The sequence below is a fragment of the Orcinus orca genome, chromosome 16, assembly GCF_937001465.1.
Source record: "Orcinus orca chromosome 16, mOrcOrc1.1, whole genome shotgun sequence".
Classification (NCBI taxonomy): Eukaryota; Metazoa; Chordata; class Mammalia; order Artiodactyla; family Delphinidae; genus Orcinus; species Orcinus orca.
This window is the reverse complement of record NC_064574.1, coordinates 81,765,203-81,784,983: the sequence shown is the minus strand read 5'-3', so window position 1 is coordinate 81,784,983 and position 19,781 is coordinate 81,765,203. Positions and strand designations below refer to the sequence as shown.

General features: G+C 47.7%; 2 protein-coding genes across 7 annotated transcripts in view; both read left to right on the top strand.

Moving 5' to 3' along the window:
* The window catches only part of TMEM225B (transmembrane protein 225B), a 44,589-nt gene that overhangs the window by 15,697 nt on the left and 9,111 nt on the right, over positions 1-19,781 (top strand). The window contains exons 1-3 of one of the 5 annotated variants that reach the window (XM_049699294.1): positions 178-316; positions 16,210-16,381; positions 17,746-17,823. In XM_049699294.1, coding sequence (XP_049555251.1) covers positions 16,268-16,381; positions 17,746-17,823 — 192 coding nt within the window. In that variant the 5' untranslated portion in view covers positions 178-316; positions 16,210-16,267. The other 4 variants (XM_049699295.1, XM_033426539.2, XM_033426538.2 and 1 more) reach the window with 4 other exon arrangements.
* LOC125960243 (zinc finger protein 239-like) lies at positions 176-11,248 on the top strand. Of its 2 annotated transcripts, none has more exons than XM_049699285.1 (2): positions 176-316; positions 8,812-11,248. In XM_049699285.1, exons 1-2 carry the CDS (start codon positions 241-243, stop codon positions 9,741-9,743), a joined length of 1,008 nt encoding a protein of 335 aa, XP_049555242.1. In that variant the 5' UTR covers positions 176-240; the 3' UTR covers positions 9,744-11,248. The 2 variants fall into 2 exon arrangements, with proteins under 2 accessions (XP_049555242.1, XP_049555241.1); XM_049699284.1 differs by having other exon boundaries at positions 315-5,992.

Genomic DNA, 19,781 nt, shown 5'->3' with positions numbered 1-19,781 from the left:
CCGGCCGGGCGCTACCCGCGGCGGGGTTCAGTCTGCCTGCAGGGAAGACGAGGCTTCCCCGACCGCCCCCAGGCCGGGAACCTCTCAGGAAGCGGCGCCTACGGCACGGGCAGCTTTCCCTACATCTGTCCTCTTCTCGCTCTCTGTCCTGAAGTGACTGCCCGTTCCTTGGGTCGGGTTCTGAAGACCTTTTAGAGAAGATCCTGGCCTTGGAGCGGCACCGGGGACTGGACCCGGCCCATGGAGAAGCTGCCTGAGCAGACGTCCCCGGAGTCCCCGTGTCCGTCCCTCGAGCAGGAGCCTCGAAAGAGCAAGGGTGAGGAGAGCTGACCTAGCTGCTTTCTTTGTCTAAACTTTGTCCTTCCCACCGCGGCCTCAGATCAGATGGACACGATTAACCGTGCGCTTAGAATTACCCTGGTGCAAGACACTGATTTTTTTTTTAATCTAAAACTCTATTACATGTAAATAAAGCCTATCACTAATGTTTCCTCTCTTCATGTGTGGAGCAGACAGACCTGCAGACCTGCAGCAGCACTGTCCATAGCACTAAGTTTTGAGGATCTGTTATTCCAGCACGTGTTAACTTGCTTGTCCTTTGAGAGGCTCAGTAAACGTTGTGTGAATAAAAGAATGAATGAACCCAGCCAAGTGTGTCCTATACCCCAAGTACCAGGAAAAGAGTGGGCTTCTCCCCCGAACCTGCCTTTCTTCATTAGGGAAGATACATTTTCCACCCAGGATGTAAACTTCGAGAGGGTACCTTGCCTGTGGAGTACAGTAGACAGGCCAGACACCTGCTGATGGAAAATGAGGTTAAACTGTAAACATCAACATTTAAATTTCAATCTACCATCCCACCATTATCTCGTATATGCTTGGCCTTTAAAAAAAGGTGGATTTGGATTATTTAGTTGAGGGACAAAGGCTTAGATAATCCACATCATAGATTTTGAGATGGCTAAGGTTTGGAGGATTTTTCTTTCACATATTTAGCTTTCTAATTCTGTTTTAGGCTGATTTTTAACTCAGATATTCTATTGAGTTATTATTATAAGGTGCTGAGACTAAGTTGAAAGAAAACGTACCTCTGTTGCCCCCCCCCACCACACACCAGCTTAGAGTTGAGTTGGAATAGTTATCTGTGAGAGACTACAGGGCAATAGACAATGTGGACGTTCACCTATCAACTGGGTATTGGCCCAGGAGGCCTTAGAAAATCATATATTTGGCCTTGAAAGAATTTAGAGTAAGAAAAGAATCAGAGTTTAGGTAAGAGGGGATAGGCCCTTATCACAGGCTCCTCACTGCTAGTCTTTCTAAGGCCAAGTGCCTTAGTTGCCATCCTAAAATATTTATTTGTGTTAGTTCACAGTGCCCACTGCATTCAGTTCATTCTCTGTAACCTGGCATTCAGGGTCCTCTGCAGTGGGGTTTCAACCCAACTTTAAAGTCTTTATCTCAGTGTTCCCCCAGACAGACCCTGCAAGACTCGTGTGTCTGCACAAGGTAATGCTGAAAACACTTTGCACTATCCACCATTGTGCCTTTGTGTCCTTTTTTTGCGTCGCTGTCTCCTACATTCTCTGCCTACCCAAACCCCACACATCCCAGTGTCCCATGCTTGAAAGCTCAGTGCAGGGCAGCCTCCTCCATCAGGTTTCTGAAGCAGACTGGTGGCTGCCAGGAAGGAAACAAACACATGCTAGAGATGTGGAAACCTGTAGGACTTGGTGGTTGACTAAGTAATAGAGGGAAGTTGGGTGTAATCACCTTTGTTCCCTTTGCTATCATAAAGACTCTTAAAAGTCTTCACCAGTTGCTGTTAATTTTGTAACTGCCATTCACTTGGTGCAGGGCACTGCTTCTGCTGCATCGAAACTGATTATATCCAGGTTGCCAGTGGCTTAACTAATGAATCCACTGGACATATTTTTTTTTATCCCTAATTTTAATATATTTTTTTAATTAAAAATTTTTTTTTTTTTGGTCTGCGTTGGTTCTTCATTGCTGCCTGTGGGCTTTTCTCTCTAGTTGCAGCGACCAGGGGCTACTCTTTTTTGCAGTGCGTGGGCTTCTCATTGTGGTAGCTTCTCTTGTTGTGGAGCACGGGCTCAAGGCCTGCGGGCTCAGTAGTTGCGGCACACGGGCCCCAGAGCGCGCGGCCTTCAGTAGTTGCGGTGCATGGGCTCAGTAGTTGCGGCGTGCATGCTCTAGGGTGTGTGGGCTTCAGTAGTCATGGCGTGCTGGCTCAGTAGTTGTGGCTCGCGGGCTCTAGAGCACAGGTTCAGTAGTTGTGGTGCACAGGATTAGTTGCTCCGCGGCATGTGGGATCTTCCTGGACCACGGCTCGAACCCGTGTCCCCCCGCATTGGCAGGCGGATTCTTAACCACTGCGCCACCAGGGAAGTCCCATCCCTAATTTTTTTTGACCCTTTAGTATTTCTGTTGATGTGATCACTGTTCCTTGAAACTCTTGTTCTTTGGTTTTGGAAGCACCGTTTTCTCCTTGTCCTGCCACTTGCCTTCTCAGGGTCTTTCCCATTCCTGTTTCTCTGCTTCCTTCCTTCCTTCCTTCCTTCCTTCCTTCCTTCCTTCCTCCCTCCCTCCCTCCCTCCCTTCCTTCTTTCTTCGCTGCACCATGTGCTTTGCGGGATCTCAGTTCCCTGACCAGGGATTGAACCCGGGCCACTGCAGTGAAAGCGCAGAGTCCTAACCACTGAACCGCCAGGGAATTCCCTCCACCCATTTCTTAAACACTGATTTTCCCCAAAGCAGTTCTCAGCCCTCTTCTCTTTCACCCTCGTGGGTGATCCTGTCCCCTTCTGAGACTTCAGGTTGCACTCTGTGCTGAACCAGACATCTGTAAGTGTACTTCTGGACTCATTCTTTTCTGCCATCCCCCACCTCCCTACCTTCCAGTGACTCCCTTGACTAATTTTAGTAGGTGCTTTTCCCAAACCAGAAAACTTGGATCATCCTCTACATTCTCCTTCCCTCTGTATTCATTTGGCCACCAAATCCTGTCAGTTTTTCTTCAGAAAGGCCTGACTGTTGCCTGTCACCACCACCTCCTCATTTTAGGCCCATTTTATTTCCTTGGAGTATTGACACATCCCTGTGCTGTTGGTAATTTCCCCCACTCTCAGCTGCCCATATTATTCTCTGCCTATAGAATAAAGTCTCAAATCCTGAGTGTGGCGTATATGTCTCTTCATTATGTTTTTCAAAAAAAATTGTTCAGAGTGACTTTATTATTGTTTTTTTGTCTTTTCATTATCTGGCTCTACTCTTATTTTTTCTGCTCTATGTCCTACTTCCTGCCCACACGGAGCATACATCTCATTGAATTTTTTATCACTACACCTTAAACTTAGTATTCCCTTTTATGTTTCTGAGCCTTAACATATGCTGTTGCTTTTGCCTGCAATTCTCTTTACCTTGTTGATCCCGATCATAGTTCAAGATGCAGCTTAACGTCATTCTTTGAGGATGTCGTCCGCAGTTCACCTAGGGAGGGGTTGTCATTCCTAATTGTGCTTTGAAACAGCATTATAATCTCTTTACCAGAATCTTGCACATAGTCAGCGTGGTACATATGTTTGTTGAGTGATTAAATCAAACAGGAAGTATATTAGTTTCCTACGACTGCTATGACAAATTACTGCAACTGCATGGCTTAAAACAACTGTATTTTCTCATAGGTCTGGAAGCTAGAAATCCAAGAGGGCCAGGCTTGCTCTGAAGGCTCTAGGGAAGAATCCTTCTCTGACTGCTCGTAGCTTCTGGTGGCTTCCAGCCATCCTCCGCATTCCTTGGCTTGTAGCTGTATCGCTGCAATCTTGCCTCCATTGTCACATGGCCTTCTTTCCCATGTGTTTCTGTGTCTGAATCTTCCTCTCCTTTCTCTTAATAAAGATTCCAGTCACTGGATTTAGGGTGCATCCTAATCCATTATGATCTCATCTTAACTAATTACCTCTGCAAGGACCCTATTTCCAAATAAGGTCACATTCTGAGGTATACATAAATTTGGGGGTGAGGGCTCTGTTTGACCCAGTACAGGAAGCGTTGCTCATTTCTTCTGCTGTTAGAAGTAAATGTACTTGGGATCACACAGCTTTGTAGTTAAGCTGCTTGAAGAACTGTGTAGATTTCCCCCTCCCTTTAAATTAGAAGCAAATCAGTCTAGAAATGTTTCTTTAAACCTTCATCCACAGGGACACTTTTTTTTTTTTTTTTCTTTTTGCGGTACGCGGGCCTCTCACTGTTGTGGCCTCTCCTGTTGCAGAGCACAGGCTCCGGACGCGCAGGCTCGGCGGCCATGGCTCAGGGGCCTAGCCGCTCTGCGGCATGTGGGATCTTCCCGGACCAGGGCACGAACCCGTGTCCCCTGCATCGGCGGTGGACTCTCAACCACTGAGCTACCAGGGAAGCCCCACAGGGATACATTTGATGAGCCTGTTATTCCACAGGGCAACTGCTCCCTTCTTGGGCTTCTCTAGCTCTGTCTCAGACTGGCCACTGTCTGCAGAGGTATTCCAGAGGGTCCTGCCGTCCATCAGAGTTTGGATCCAAGTTTTTGATATTTCTTATATAAGTGGCTCAAACCCATGAGGAGATATACCTCTCTGAATTCTATTTGAGTTTCAGTCCTGAAGACTTTATGAATGGTCAACGTGGGGCCCTCCATGATTCATAGATTCTTCTCTTGATGGAGTAGAACTTCCTTACAATGGATTGCTAGGAAATAATCAGGAGCATTTTAAAGCACCTAATGTGTGCAGAGTTCTTTACATGGTACTGGGGTTGGAGGAAAAGAAATGGAAGACACCTCTTATTCTAGAGGTACTTTCAAAATAAATTGAAGGGAATACACACATACAAAAAACTAAACATATTTCTAAGGAGAGGCCCAAAGTCGATGTGGTTAAATGCCATGAGGAGAGGGCAGGAACTGTATGCTTTAGAGATTCAAAGGAACAATCACTTCCAGCCGGGGTTTGGAGCAGGGTTAAGTTTGGGGAAGGAGGCTGCCTTTGATCTGGGTTCTTGCAGGGTGGATAGGATTTTGATTGGTGAAGTTGGAAGGGAGGCTGATCCAGGTGGAGGAAGAAGGTCGAGCGGAGAAGGAATTGCGTGGGGAGCTAAATGTTCAGGAAACATTTCAGAGTAACTGGAGCATAGAGTAGATTGATAGAGGATGAGACTAAAGGCAGAGCGGAGCACGAGTGTGGAAAATGAATGGCACGCCAAAGAATTTAGATTTGCTTGGCAGAAATTGAAGTATGTGAGCTTTGCTTAACAGGAGGCTAGCAGATGAGCATTGCAAATCAAGGAAGAGATTCTAGTTTGTTTAGTGTGAGAGGTGATTAGGATCTGACTTTAGGATATTAGCAGTGATAACAGGAAGGCAGGGGAAAAAGAGTATTGCTACGTTGTAGATAGAAGCAATAGTACTTTTGTTTACTGAGTGGATATGGGGACAGAGAAGAGAGTCACTGGTCATTATTTACCGCACCACCCTCCCTTTTATTTTGAAAAATGTTAAAGTTACAGGAGAGTTGCAAGGCTATCGTACCAAGTACTCACACACTAGAAGTGTATGTGCAGGTTTGGGATAGGTTGATCTCAAGAAACTGGTATGAGAGCCATCGTGTGGAAATGTCTTTTTCGATTATTGGAGATGCTCTAGCTGGTCTACGAATATCCCCCGTCCCAGTAGATGGGAACATCATCCCTTCTGCTACACAACCCAGAGAAAAACTTTGGTTTCTCTCATATCCATATCCGTCAGCCAGTAATCCTGTCCATGCGACTGTCAACGTTTCTTTCCAGAATCCAAGTGCTTCTTACTACCTCCTCTGCCACCGTCTTGGTTCAGGTCGCCATCATTTCTCCCCTGGATTATCGCAGCAGCCTCGTTGGTTGTCCTGCCTCTGCAGTTACCTCCCTCCAGCCTCTACCCAGCATGGCAGCCAGTGTGATCCTGGTAAAGTGTCAGCTCTTGTCTTCCTCTGGTCAGAACCCTCCAGTGGCTCCCCATCTCACTCTGAAATAAACCTCTTACAGACCTGTAGCCTACAGGGTCCTGTGTTCTCTGATCCCCCTTCTATGTCTCTGATCTCAGTTCTTACTCCTCTCCCCCTTGCTCATTCTGCTCCAGTCACACTTGCGTCTTTGAACACCCAGGGTCTCGCACTTGCTATTTCTTCTATGTGTAATGCTCTTTCCCACATATCCTTATCTCCTTCAAGTCTTGGCTTAAATGTCATTTTCTTAGTCCTCCTTTGACTGTGATATTTAAAATTGCAACCCTTTTGCCCACTGCCCCCGGCACTCTAATCCTTGTTCCTTGCTTTTTTCCTCTATAACACTTTTATGACCTTTTAACAGTATGTAATTGACATAGTTTACTATCCATCTCCCTTAGTAAAATGAAAGGTCTTTGAGGATTTTTGTGTTTTGCTTACTGACGTATCTCAGAGTCTGGAACTATACCTGGCATGTTGTTAGTGATCAATAAAACGTACTGACTGTTACATGACTTAAAGATGAGTATTTCAAGAGCTGTAGGAAAAGGATCACCTTCACCTTCAGGGAGAAGGTGATATTGAACAGGGCCTGAGAGCAGTGAGATTGACATCCTCGACTACGTTGCGCAGGCTGTCAAATTTCGGGCAGTGGGCCAAATAAAAGGCACATCCTCTACAACATCCCAGCCTTCACATATTATGAGTAGAGTGGTTCAACAGATAGTAAAGAGGCTTTGTGTAGGGAGAAGATCAGAATGAGGCTGGAAAGACAGATGGGGGCCAGGTCAGGGCGGTAGAGAAGAAACCCTAGTCCCTGCTCCTCAGGAGCTTGCAATCTGTCTGACAAGTAAGGTAAACACACGTGCAAGGGGACGTAAAAACATTAAACCAGCAATCCATTCACACCTGGTAGAATAACATCGAAAATATAAGAAATAAAAAGTGTTGATGAGGATGTGGAGAAAAGGGAACCCTCATGCATTGTTGGTGGGAATGTATATTGGTGCAGCCATTATGGAAAATGGTATGGAGTTCCTCAAAAAATTATAAATGGAACTACTGTGTGATCCAGCACTTCTGGGTATTTATTCAAAGGAAAATAAACCATTCTCTCGAAAAGATATCTGCACCCACAGGTTCATTGCAGCATTACTTACAATAGCCAAGACATGGAAACAACGTAAGTGTCCATCGACGGATGAATGGATGAAAATGTGCTATCTGTACACACAATGGAACATTATCCAGCCATAAAAAACACGAAATTCCTGCCATCGCAACAGCACGGTTGGACTTCAAGGACATTATGCTAAGTGAAATAAGTCAGAGAAGGACAAACACTGTATGACCTGACTTGTATGTGAAATCTGAAAAATCCAAACTCATAGATAACAGAGAACAGATTGGTGGTTGCCAGAGGCGGGGGGTGGGGAGTGGAAGAACTGGATGAAGGGGGTCCAAAAGTACAAACTTACAGTTATAAGGTGAATAAGTTCCAGGGATGTAAGGTACAGCTATAGTTAATAACACCATGTAGTATATTTGAAAGTTGCTTAGAGAGTAGATCTTAAAAGTTCTCATCACAAAAAAATTTGTAAGAAAACCAGTATCCAAATTGAATGTACAGAAGATGAGAGCATGTCTGGAGGTGGAGAACAAGTGTAAATATGGCTCTGTGAGACCAGATACTTCTTAAATTCCTTAAAGACAATGACCATTCCCTACTAAAATCAGGGTTGCATATGTTTTAGACTTTCACTGCTGATGGAAATGATACTACATTGGATATTCCTCAGCACCCCCTTCTTCCAGAAAGATCCCCCAAAGCAGAGGGCCTTCTTTCTGTAATATCACTACACTTCAGTAAGCCATATTTAATAAGTAAAACTTAAGAGGAGAAATGTATTATAGTAAACAGGAGATGTTTTTCTAAGGTCTCCCTTAGATACAGCTAGGGTGCAGAATTTTTTGTTTGTTTGTTTTTAAATTTTTGGCCGCACCGCGTGGCATGTGGGATCTTGGGTCTTAGTTCTCTGACCATGGATTGAACCTGCGCCCCCTGCGTTGGAAGGTAGAGTCTTAACCACTGGACTGTCGGGGAAGTCCCCAGAATTGGTTTTTGTATGTTCTCTTAGAGTTGAAATAGATTTGGAAGTATTTCTCACTACCCCATGCTTCATATTTTAAACAACTTTTCCCCCTATTCTCCCCTCCCTTCCTCTTGCAAATCCTCCCAGTTTGTACCATTTCTAAAAGTTGCATCTAAGGTCCGAGTATGTCATGTTCATGAATGAGCATGTGAGTATCTGTGTGTAGAGAGAGGCTCTCAACAGGAGTGAGGAAGGTGCTGGTGTGTGATTACAGGAAGGGAGCCTTCCCTGTTACCACAGTGACAACGCATGTGACCAGGGTACCGTGTGGACAGAACCTCTGTGTGAGGTTCTTTTATTTATCCGCTCAGGCCCTGCCCCTCCCCACACAGAGCCCCCAGCATCACTCTTCCTGTGTTCTGAGATAATCCCACTTCCCTCAAACTCTGCTTTCCTATTCTGCTAATTCCAGTATATCTGTCTGGTCAGGGACTTCATATATAAATCCTCACTTTAGTTTCCCCACCACTTTCTCCAAATCTGCTCAGCTTGTATCCATCTTTTCCTCCTATTGTGAGGCCATTTTTCGTACTTTTTTGAACCAGATACCCTGGAATACTTTGATCATCCTGTTTCCCACAGGGAGTTTTTATTGTTACATATACTTTTTTTGTATTTTCCGTCAGATGGTGAGACCTGGACTGAGGATCAATTAATTATAAAGCAGAAAACTCTTGAAGTAGGGACACAGCCACATGAAGGAGAGGAATGTGAACGAAACAAACATGCGGGACCCTATGGGTATGGACAGAATTTTGGTCATATCTCAGACTTTATCCGACAGCCACACATTCTTATGGAAGAGAAATCTCAAATGTGCAACACTTGTGGCAAGCTATTCAGACGGAACACATACCGTATTCAGCATGAAAAAATCCACACACAGGAGAAGCCTTATGAGTGTCATGAATGTGGAAAAGCCTTTGGCCATAGTTCAAATCTCATTCAGCATCAAAGAATCCACACCGAGGAGAAACCCTACGAATGCGGTGAGTGTGGGAAGGTCTTCCGGCGCAGCTCACACCTCATCCAGCATCAGATCATCCACACGGGGGAGATGCCTTACCTGTGTAATGAGTGCGGAAAAGCTTTCGGTCGGAGCTCAAGTCTCCTTCGACATCAGAGAATCCACACTATGGAGAAGCCCTATGAATGTACCGAATGTGGGAAGGCCTTCAGCCAGAGCTCAAATCTAACAGAACATAGGCGAGTTCACACCAGAGAGAGACCATACGAATGCTGCGACTGTGGGAAAGCTTACAGTCGTAACTCACACCTCATCGAACATCAGAGAGTCCATACAGGGGAGACTCCTTATGACTGTAATGAGTGTGGAAAATCTTTCAGTAGGAGTTCACTCCTTATCAAACATCATAGAATTCACACTGGAGAAAGACCCTATGAGTGTAGTGAATGCGGGAAGGCCTTTAGTCGGAACTCCCACCTTATTCAGCACCAGAAGACTCACAGTGGGGTAAAACCTTCTGAATGTAAAGAATGTGGGAAAACCTTCAAGTACAGTTCATACCTTATTGATCACCTGGGAATCCATTCATGAGAGAAACTGTGAATGAAGTGAAGGTGGTAAAGCCTTTGTTTGGAGTTCAGCTCTTAGCGAACATCAGAGAACTCGTGCTGGGGAGAAAACCTTTGGCTGTAGTGAGTGCAGACGGCCTTCAGTCCTAGCTCAACTCTTACCAAGACCTGAAAATCCACATAGTGGACAGATCTCATGGATGTGTTCAGTGCATAAGTACCTTTAGACAGAGTTCCCGCCTTACTCAGCATTAGCCAGTTTGCTTTGGGGGAATGATGGGTATGGGGAGAGCCTTGCTATGTGTCAGAGAGGGGCACGAAAGGGGCGTCATCTGACACTACAGAAGGAATGACTAAAGTGGAAGCTTAAGTTAGCACTACTTTTTATTTGATTTTGAGGATCTACATCAGAGGGAGATTCTCTGGTTTTTTTCCACATCTCCATAATCTTCTGCCAGAAATGGAATGGGTTAGGTCCATTCCAGGGAAGAAAGAATCAGGGCATTCTGGATTCAGACTCATAGATCAGGAAAGCTGCAGTGTGACCTTTGAATCCGATAGCTTTCCTTGTATCTCATCTGTCCTGTTGGTTGTAACTATACATGGAAGTGGCTCTTGGGTCTTCTTGGACCAGCATTTTCCCTCCTCAATGTCCTGCAGACTACTGAATCTCTTTTTGTTTTATATTTCATAGATGCTTTTAATAAATGGGCAAATTTTCTAAGCCCAGTAATTTCTCAGTATAACATGTCATGGGCTTTGTTACGTGTCAACTCCGGTAGGCTGAAGTGCATTTGTCAGATTTCCCTTTCTTGTATTTTTCGGTTTGTGTGGTCTACAAGGGAGATTCTTGGGAGAGCTGGAGGGCAGAACAGAAGCAGCAGTAATTTTGTAGCTCACACATGTCACTGATCTGCTGACTCACCTCACTGGCACTGGACATGAAACTAGTGTACCTTCCCCAGGATTCTTTTTTGCCTTTACTGGGCCGTGGTTTTCCTTCTCTGATTGAATCCTAGTCAGACACATGCTTACTATCCTATGAGAAGTACACATTTATTTCAAGTTTAGGTAGAGAGAAATAGTTAGCTTCTGGCTGTTTTTAAAAAAGAACCTCAATAATAAGCTTCAAGATTTCCTATCAGGAAAGCTATTGTTCAGACTCCTTTATAACAAAACTTCCATCATAACCTGAGGCAGAGCTTCACTACCGTGTAATTATCGAGGGAAAAGTTTGCAAAGTAGTTGAATAGTGTGATACATGATCGACTGATAAAATTTTTAAAAATCAAAAATTTGAGCACCAATTTATCATGAATATTTTAATAATTAAAGAAGATTCCCAAAGTACCTCTAGTAGGCAGTATATTTTAGATTTATTCTAGGCATCTGAGAGAAATATCTACTTTGTTGTAAACGTTTATGTTTTGATTACAAAAAATCAGATTATTTTTCCTCCTGTTAGTCTGGATTAGTGATTACCTAAAATATCGGTGAAAACTATACTTACGTTGTAGACTCTTGAAATTGAAAGTTGCCTCTGTCTTGTATACCTTTCCCTGCCTGGTCTGGTGCTATGCACACAGGTGTTCAGTGGCTGTGGAGTGAATCTGTTTACTGGAAGCCAAAGTCTTCCTGTTTGTCTCCACGCTCCTCTGCACTCCCCCACCTTCCTCCCCTGTTCCTGTAGGTGATTATCGCACTACACAAGGGTCACCTTGCCATCTGGGCACCCTGAGTAGACTCTGTGAGGCCAGGTCTGAGCCCTCAGCCAGTGGGCCCACTTACTCCATCTGGCATGTAACCCTCTTCGAGTCCCTTCCACCCCTTATACCACAGAAAGGGCCCTTTCCTTCTATGGGGTCTGAGAAGCTTCTGGAATAAGGCAGGGCTTGATGAGTGGGGTCTGAAGGCCAGGTCGGATTCTGACTGGCCGAGAAGGGCACCCCAGGACAAGGTAAGTGTGTGGGGTCACGTGCCAGGCTGCAAGAGTGGAGGTGTCCCTGGAGGCCAGGAGAGGGGAGAAAAGAGTTTGCCTAGCAGTATCAAAAGCACTCAAGCAGGGCTCTGGTTCTTTAGGCACAAATATTACTAGTGGACAGAGTAGTTCATCAAGCCGTTAGAGCTCAGGTGAACACGAGGGTGACCAGCTCATACCAGTTTGCCAGGACTTCCCCAGCCTTAACATCGGACATCCCACATCCAGTAAAATGCTCAGTCCTCTGCAAACCAGGAGGGTGGATCACCCGAACCCATCGTGACCTCATTCCCCCCCCCCCCCCCCACCGCCAATGGCTCCTAGCTGCAGCAGGACCCAGTAGAGCAGAGATTCTTAGCTTGGGTTGCCTACTGGAATCACCTGGAGAGCTTTCAAAGCACTGGAGCCTCAGTCTCTGAGGTTGTGTACATTTGGTATGGGGTATGGCCTGGACTTTGGTGTTTTGTAAGCTCCCAAGTAATTCTAATGTGCAGCCAAGGTTGAAAATCTATACAGTAGAAGTAAGTTATCAATGCTTCACAGGTGCTAAGAGGACACAAAGAGATCACGCAGGATCTGGTGGCTTAGGCACTGAGGGCTGGCAAGAGGGCTGGGCTGGGAGTATGGAGAGACTCCGGGGCCTGTGTGAGAGGAGACAGACTGGGTGTCCCAGGCCAGGTGGAAGGAGCGGTGGGAGGGACTGTTGTGCTGGGGGTGGAGCCAGCTATTGGGTGGGCGCCCTCAGGGCCTGCTCATTGCCGGGTTCTGGTTCTGTCCTGTGCAGTAAAGCTCTGGTTTGGGTAACTTTGGATTTTCCCTTTGGAGCTTGGGACCAAGGAAAGCACAGAGCCTGGGGGAGTCAGAACTGAAGACTCCAGCCCCAGCTCATGGGCTCTCTACCTACTTTTCCAGCAGACGGTTCCCTCTTCCCTTGCCTGTCCCCCTACCCTAGACCCGGGAAAACATGAAAATGCTTCCAGAGGAGACTATGACCTAAGCTTATACACACTTTCTAAAATATTCAGTCCTGGGAGGGGCTGGTCTGGCAGTCCCAAGCCATACTTTGAACACAGCCTTGGGCCCCCTGGGTGAGAGGCATTTCCTATGCTCTGGTTGAAGGGGTAGGAGTCTTTGGGCAATGGGGATCTTGACTTAAAAAAAAAAAAGTACAACGTGAGAGCTGCGAGTTAAGTTTTATTTGGGGCAAAATAAGGACTGCAGCCCCGGGGGGACAGCGTTTCAGATAACTCTGAGAAATTGCTCCAGATTATTGTTAAAACCGGATCTCTCAAGGAATTTAGCGCTTTTCTATGTATGGGAAGATGCAAGAGTCTTGGCTCACTGAAATCATTCATTTGCTGTGCACCTCAGTTATCTGGGGCCAGTAGCCTGACACATCCTGGGTTTCCTCAGGGTTCACCACAGGGAGTGGCCGCAGTCTGATGGCTGCTAGGTGGCAGGTGTTCTTTTCAGCCCTGAGTTTCCTCAGCTCACGTTGGAGGGCTGCAGTCGTTGACAACTGTGACATCCTTTGTTTATTGATATGGCAGGAAATAGTTCATTTCTCAGGGAGACAGGAGGAGGAGGAAGTTGAATTTTGGCAGTGGCACCCACATGGACTGCTTTAATCCCACCAAAGGCCCGTCATGGCCCTCAGAATGAAATCAACAAGGCCTTCAAATCCCAGCTCTGCCCACTGACTTCTCCAGCCCTCTGTGGCCTCCCCTTCTCCCAGTCATTGTGAAATTCACTGGGTCCTTGAACACAGTATTTTTCAAATGTAGGTAAAGAGCCACTAGGGGGTCTTAACATTAATTTATTGTAATGAGTTGAGAGTAGCAAAGGGTAAAAGGAAAAAGTAGGCAGAACTAGAACGGAGTAGAAAACATCCATCACAAAGGTAAGTCAGACTTTTGTTCTGTTTGTGCACAAAGGAGCATGTGTGCAAAGTATAATGTACAGTATTTCTTGCTGTAGAGCAGGTAAAAGTCTTTGCACATTGCAATCCCTTTTTGGGAGTAAGATTCTGTCTAGAAGGGCCTTCTTGGCAGGTCTTCCTTTGGACTGAATTATTCACGCTCTGCAATTGCCGTAGCATGCTATATACTTTTTGTGCACCGAGCACACTTTAAAAAAATGATTTATTCAGTTGCCTGTCTTCTGCGCTTGCTGCAAGCTCGATGAGGGCAGGGACCATGTTCACCTATCCTGGCCTCTGTCATTAGAGAAAGCACTTGTGTTGAGTGGCTGAGTGATAAACCCGGGTTCAGTTTCCAGCTGTTTGTGTTCTTAGACAAGGTCCCTTTTTATTTTTTCTGATTTTTTTGTCTGATTTATATACAGAAAACTTGGAAGAATAGAATAATGAACACCCTATATATCCTCCACTTAGATGGACAGTATTAACATTTTTCCATATTAGCTTTCTATCTATATGCTTTTTTTCTGAATTATTTGAAAGTAAGCTCAGATATAACCTTCACCCTAAATACTATGGCATGTGTCTCCTAAGAGTAAGGTCATTCTCCTACATAATCGCAACAATATTAACATACCTAAGAAAAATAATTTAATTCCATAATACCATCTAAAATGGACTCTGTATTTAGATTTTCCCTAGTTGCCCCAAGAATGTGTTTTATAGTTAGATTATTTCAAATCAGAAAAAAAAATCAAGGGTCACATTACATTTGGCTTTATATCTCTTTAGTTTCTTTTAATCTAGAATAGTTCCACTTTTTTTTTTTTTTAATGACAGTGACTTTTGGAGGAGTCAAGAAGAGTTATCCTTTATAATTTTCTACAAAATTGATTTCCTTGTTTTACTCCGGTGGTATTTAGCTTCCTTCTCGCCCCCCTGTATTTTCTCTTAACTGAAAAGAGGTTTAGAGGCTTGATGACACACACCGGTGAATACCTCACAGGTGATGTCTCCTTCATACTGCTATCACCTCAAGAGGCACACGATGTCAGATTATTCCACCCCAAGTAGTGCTGTTTGTTCACTTGTTTAAGGTAGTGACTGCTAGATTTCTCCTATGTAAAGATATGTTTTCCTTTTGCAGTTAGTAATTTGTGAGGACGATAAACTCCAGCACCATGTGAAGAATCTGTTCCTTTACAGCCTAATGTTTTTAGTAATCATCCATGATCCTTTAGCAACCATCCACGTGATAGTTTGGGCATGTTCTTAACCTGAAACTCAGTTTTTTCATCTGCAGCCTGGGTATAATAATGCCCATGATTTGGATTTGATGTGTAAGAAAGTATGACGATGCTGTCACGGTCTGCCATAACTTCTCCCTTCTTCTGAGAACATCTTTTAGAAAGGTGTTCTAAAGGTGTTCACTTCCTTTTAGAAAGTTTGTATGCTGCTCCAGATAAGTGGTCCAAATCGCCGGCTTCTTAGATGATCCTACCTGCCTGGCCTCTGTGGGGCACAGCTGAGTCATCTTCTTTGGCCAGAGTGGAATGAGCTTTTGAACAGAGCTGAGCCAATCAGAATGCTTCCCTGGGAAATTTCCAACCAAGTAGGGGTGGGAATAGGGTGAAGAAGATATTCTTTTTCCCTCAGGTGGCTAAATGTGAGGATGTGAGTCTGGAAGTTGACTGTGTCCCCTGCCGCCTGGAGGATGATAGCCTATGGGGTGGAGGGGATCAAAACCATCTGTCTGAGATCAGGGCAGAGGGGGTCTCCCTGGCCTGGCTCCAGGCCTCCCCAGCTGTACTCTGCCCTGCCCCAGCTAAGCCAATAAAGACCCTGTCTTGCCTGAGCGCTTACAAATCTGGGGCTGAACCTTAGGACAGATAGAATCCTGACTAGTAAAAGGGCCTTTGCTATGCCTCTCCCATGATAGGTGATTCAATAAATTAGTGGTTCATCAGCTCTCATCCCTTCCTGTTGTCTTTGAATATGTGCTGGCCCTAGTGAAGAGGTGTGAGGAGGTGGCAGACATGGTCCTGGCTTTTTAAAATCTTAGGAGTTACAAATGCGTTTCCTTGGTGGGCGTAGACTCAAAGCAAGGGGGGGCTGGTGACTTATCCGGCTCCAAGTGTGGCCGCTCTTGCCACTCGAACCGGCCCCCCAGCCCCACCCCCAGGGCCAGGAGCCAGAGTGCCTGTCTTGGAAGAGCCTAAGTTTAAAAGTTTAAAACCAGCCCACGTGGTGAGAGGTGCAGTCAGCCTTAAGACGCGAGGGCAGAGAAGAGCGGAGGAATGTGAGGGCCAGGGGCGGAGGGGGGTGGGGGGGCTGAAGGCGATCAGAACGCATGCGCAGGGCAAGGGCGAGGGAGGGCCTGGGAGTGGGGGAGGGGGGTGAGCGAGGGTCTTGGGGAAGGGGAGCGAACTGGCAGGGCCTTGGGTAGTCAGGAAACTCTGGCTTCTTCCAGGCTCGCGGTCCAGGCTGCTGTTTGTGTAGCGCTGCCTCTCTGCGGAGTCCACAGCGAAGTGTCTTCCAGGCACTTCCAGCCATCTCACGGGGGGAGTTACTATTATCATTCCCGTTTCACAGATGAGAAAACTGATACCCAGGAAGGAGAAGTAACTCACCCAAGGTCATCCTGCTGGTGATGGCAGAGCTGGAATCCGAATTCAGATCCGCGGACTTAAGGTTGCTCCAGCCCCCACTCTGTTCCGGGACTGCGGACCACCCCGGAGGCCAGGTTTCCCCAGCCGAGGGCCAGGTGAGCGGCGGGCGGCGGCGGGCCGAGAGGTGAGAACCCCCGCCCTCCCCTGCAGGGCCCCGAGGGCTCGGTGGGCTCTGCCGGGAGACGGAGCAGACCCTCGCCCGGCCTCGGGGGCCAACGGAAGGTCCGGACCGCGGGCCGCCTGGAGGGAAGCCCCGCCCGGGAGACTGGGAGACTGGGAGACCCCAACGGTGCCTCGGCAGAGGGACGGGAAACAGTGGGGTGGGGGGCGGTGGCGAGCGGAGGTGGAGTCATGGGTTGGGAGGGGGAGGGCGAGGAAGAGGAAGAGGCCCCCCAAACCCCAAACATTACCGGCCGGCTGTTGGGACCCGCGGGGCTGGATCTGGGGGCTGATGGCCAGGTCAGCACCCATCTTTGGGTCTGGAAAATGTCACTGGGGCTTTGGGGCCACGGAAGGGTGGAGGGTGGTCAGCAGGAAGGAACCTCTGGCGGAACCTAAGCTAGTCTGCATTCCAAGTAGCCTCAAATTACTGGCGGGAAAAGTGGGGAGTGAGGCTCCTCGCGGCCCAGATGGTTCCCTCCTGGTCTCTTCCCGGTCCAGCCTGAGATGCGCTCTATGTTGCTCCTCTCGTTCTTCACCCTGTGTAGTCCTCATCTGTCCCTGGCATGCGCAGGGCCTGGGCCGGTGACAGGGCTGCCCTCGGGCTGGGCGCGATGGCTCAGGGAGACCCTGCCAGCGGGAACCCGGGCCCCACGGAGCACGCAGCTCTTCTACTTTACAGTGCCATAGGTCCTTTTCAAAATAATAATGAAAACAATTGGTGAGAGTAGATGGCAGTAGTTTTGCTTTGTTTTGAATGCCCTTGGCAAAGTAAAAAGTTGGTAGTTTTCTGTTCCCCCCATTCTCTCTCCCTGACCCCCACTTTTGGGAATCCCGAACTGAACTGCTGGCCAGTGGCGACTAGTGAAGAGGTGAGGAGGGAGGGGCAGCTGTGCAGGACTGTGGTCCCTGCCTCCACTCTGACTGAGCCTGGGATCCTGGACCAGTCCATTCTTCTTTCCAGCTGTTTCCCCATCAGTACAAAGGGTTCTCCAAATCCCCCTTTACATGAACATGTCTATGGTCCTTTGAGTCTGGCTCATATCAGTGTGTCCCCCAATTGTATATCCCTGGTGCACAGTCGTCCAGAACCAGCACTGAGGGCTGCTCCATGCAGGACGCTGGCCTATCCCCGGAGAAAGGCCCACAAGGTCCCCCTCACTGGAGAGCAGCCTGGGGTGGGCAAGGGGACAGACAGCTAGGAGGTGGCTCCTGGCCTCTCAGTCACCCCGGGGGGGCAGAGGGGGGAGGGAAAGCGCTGTCCCGCATGACAAGTTTATGTGTCTCTTCTCCCCAGTAGTTACCAAGAGCCTGCGAGTTCCTGTCTTTTTTCATCCCTGATTCTCCCCATTGGCCTAAGCTGGGCATGGGGCGCCCAGTAAGTACACAGTGCACTTTTGTGGAATGAATGGTTAATGGCTGGTGGCTGGGAGGGTCCATGGAGTGGACAGGACCAAGGTGAGCTTTGCAGAAGATGTGGGATTTAAAAGGTCTAGAGGTGAAGTGAGGGCACCGCACCCCCCTCCCCTGGGAAAGGCTGGAGGTACTTGGGGTGACTGTGGTGTTCTGGGAATGAAGGGAGACATGGCGGGTGTGGAGGCAGGAGGCTGGGTGCGTGGGAAACTTTATGAAAGAAAAGCTGAGAAGGTGAGGAATGCTGAGGAGGTGGAAGTGTGGGAGAAATGGAGAAGCCGGCAGGAGCTCCAGGCTAGAGCGTGGGGAAAGGAGAGGGTGACTAAAATAGGGAAGACACCGAGCTCAGCTTTAGACACGTTGAGGTTCATTGTGGGGGCGGGGGGGCAGGAAGGGGCTCAGACCATCAACGGAAAATGTCCAGGGTTCTCTATTCCATCCAGAGGATGGGGGTCAAGATGCCGCCATGACTCCTACCTGGAGAGCTTTAGAGCCAGGACTCAAGGCTCTCTGGTCTTCATCCTCTTAGAGGACACCGAGGCCCTGAAGTTCAGGTGACTCATCAGTACTGGCCAGAGGGTGGAGGGAAGATCGAAAGGGAAGCTTTGCAGAGACGGCAGGATAAATTTTTCAGGGGGGAAGACCTGAAAAAAAGAAAATAATGAACAACAGAAAGAGGAGAGAGTGCTTTAGAAAGTTTCCAAGCACTCTGACAGCAGTCGGAGGTTAACAGTTGTTAACCCTTTTATAGACAGCAGATTTCCTCTGCCCTCTACCATCAGGCTTGTTCTGCTGTGGTGATCAGCAGATCTCAAAGCCTCAGACACTCCTTTCCCCCGGCTGCAGTGAGAGGGGCATCCGCATGGGGAGCGTGGAGGGGCCCCAGCGTGTGGGCACACACAGGGGCGGAGAGGAGAGGGAAACCCCTCACTCCGAGGGCCTTGTCTTGCGCACAGCAGTGCGCAGCTGCGAAGCTTGGTGCTGCCAGGCAGTCTGCTTAGGCAGGAGCCTCCAGGCCTGGCTCTGGGCATGACTTGGAAAGAAGGGCTGTTGTCTTGGGGTGTCCTCCACCTCCCATGTCCTGTCTCTCACCCCCTGATGTCACCATTCTGCACCGCCGTGTGGCCAGGGTCATTGGGGGCCACCTGGACAGGGCCCGCCCTGCCTGCCACACCCAGGCTTCCAACCGCCCCTCTCCTTCCCCTGCCAGCCTGGAGAGGAAAGCAGACTAGTTGAATACATTTGCCCTTGGGTGGTGGATGTGAATTTCCCTCAGGAATGCTTGCATTTTAGGAGAAGTTGGTGGCCCCTCACCCTCCAACTTTAACCAAACGCCTGGGCCCTAAGCACTGTGCTTGACACGTCGTTGGCAGCATTTCACTTGGCCCTGGCAAGGACCTTACTAAGCAGGTGTTATTTCCTCTTTTTTCCAAATGGGGACCCAAGGTCCTGAGAGTTTTAGTCAGTTCCCCGAGGTTACCCAGCCAGCAAGTGATAAAGCTGGGACACAGTCATGGGCGTCCAGAACCAAATCCAGCTGTCGGCACTTAGCTTCCACATCACAGGTGCTCCTTCCAAGAAGACATCCTTAATGACAGCTGGTGGTGATGGAGAAGTTATGAGGGATCCTTAACTGAGGGTCTTGACCTCCAGGCCTAGAGGGTACCTAGGGCTTCAGGAGGGTCTGTGAAACTCTAAAACTATTTTTAAAACTTTCTGTGTGCATATTTTCTGCTCATTTTTCAGCAGAGGGCTCCTCCAGGCCAGGTGGACCCCTGTCCGTCTATACCCCAGGTCCTGAGAAAAGGCCAGTCACTGAGCAAAGGCACTTCAGGCCCTGGTTTTAATCTCTGCCCTGGTCCTCATTCTGAAATCTCAAAAGGCACATAGTAGCTGACAGCTGACTGGAGAGGTTCTTCTGTG

Bases quoted from the DNA above. Each gene is read 5' to 3' on its own strand.
- LOC125960243 (XM_049699284.1), top strand. From the start codon at position 5,545: ATGTTAAAGTTACAGGAGAGTTGCAAGGCTATCGTACCAAGTACTCAC. The intron at 5,993-8,811 runs GTAAAGTGTCAG...ATTTTCCGTCAG, and splicing joins TGGCAGCCAGTGTGATCCTG to ATGGTGAGACCTGGACTGAG.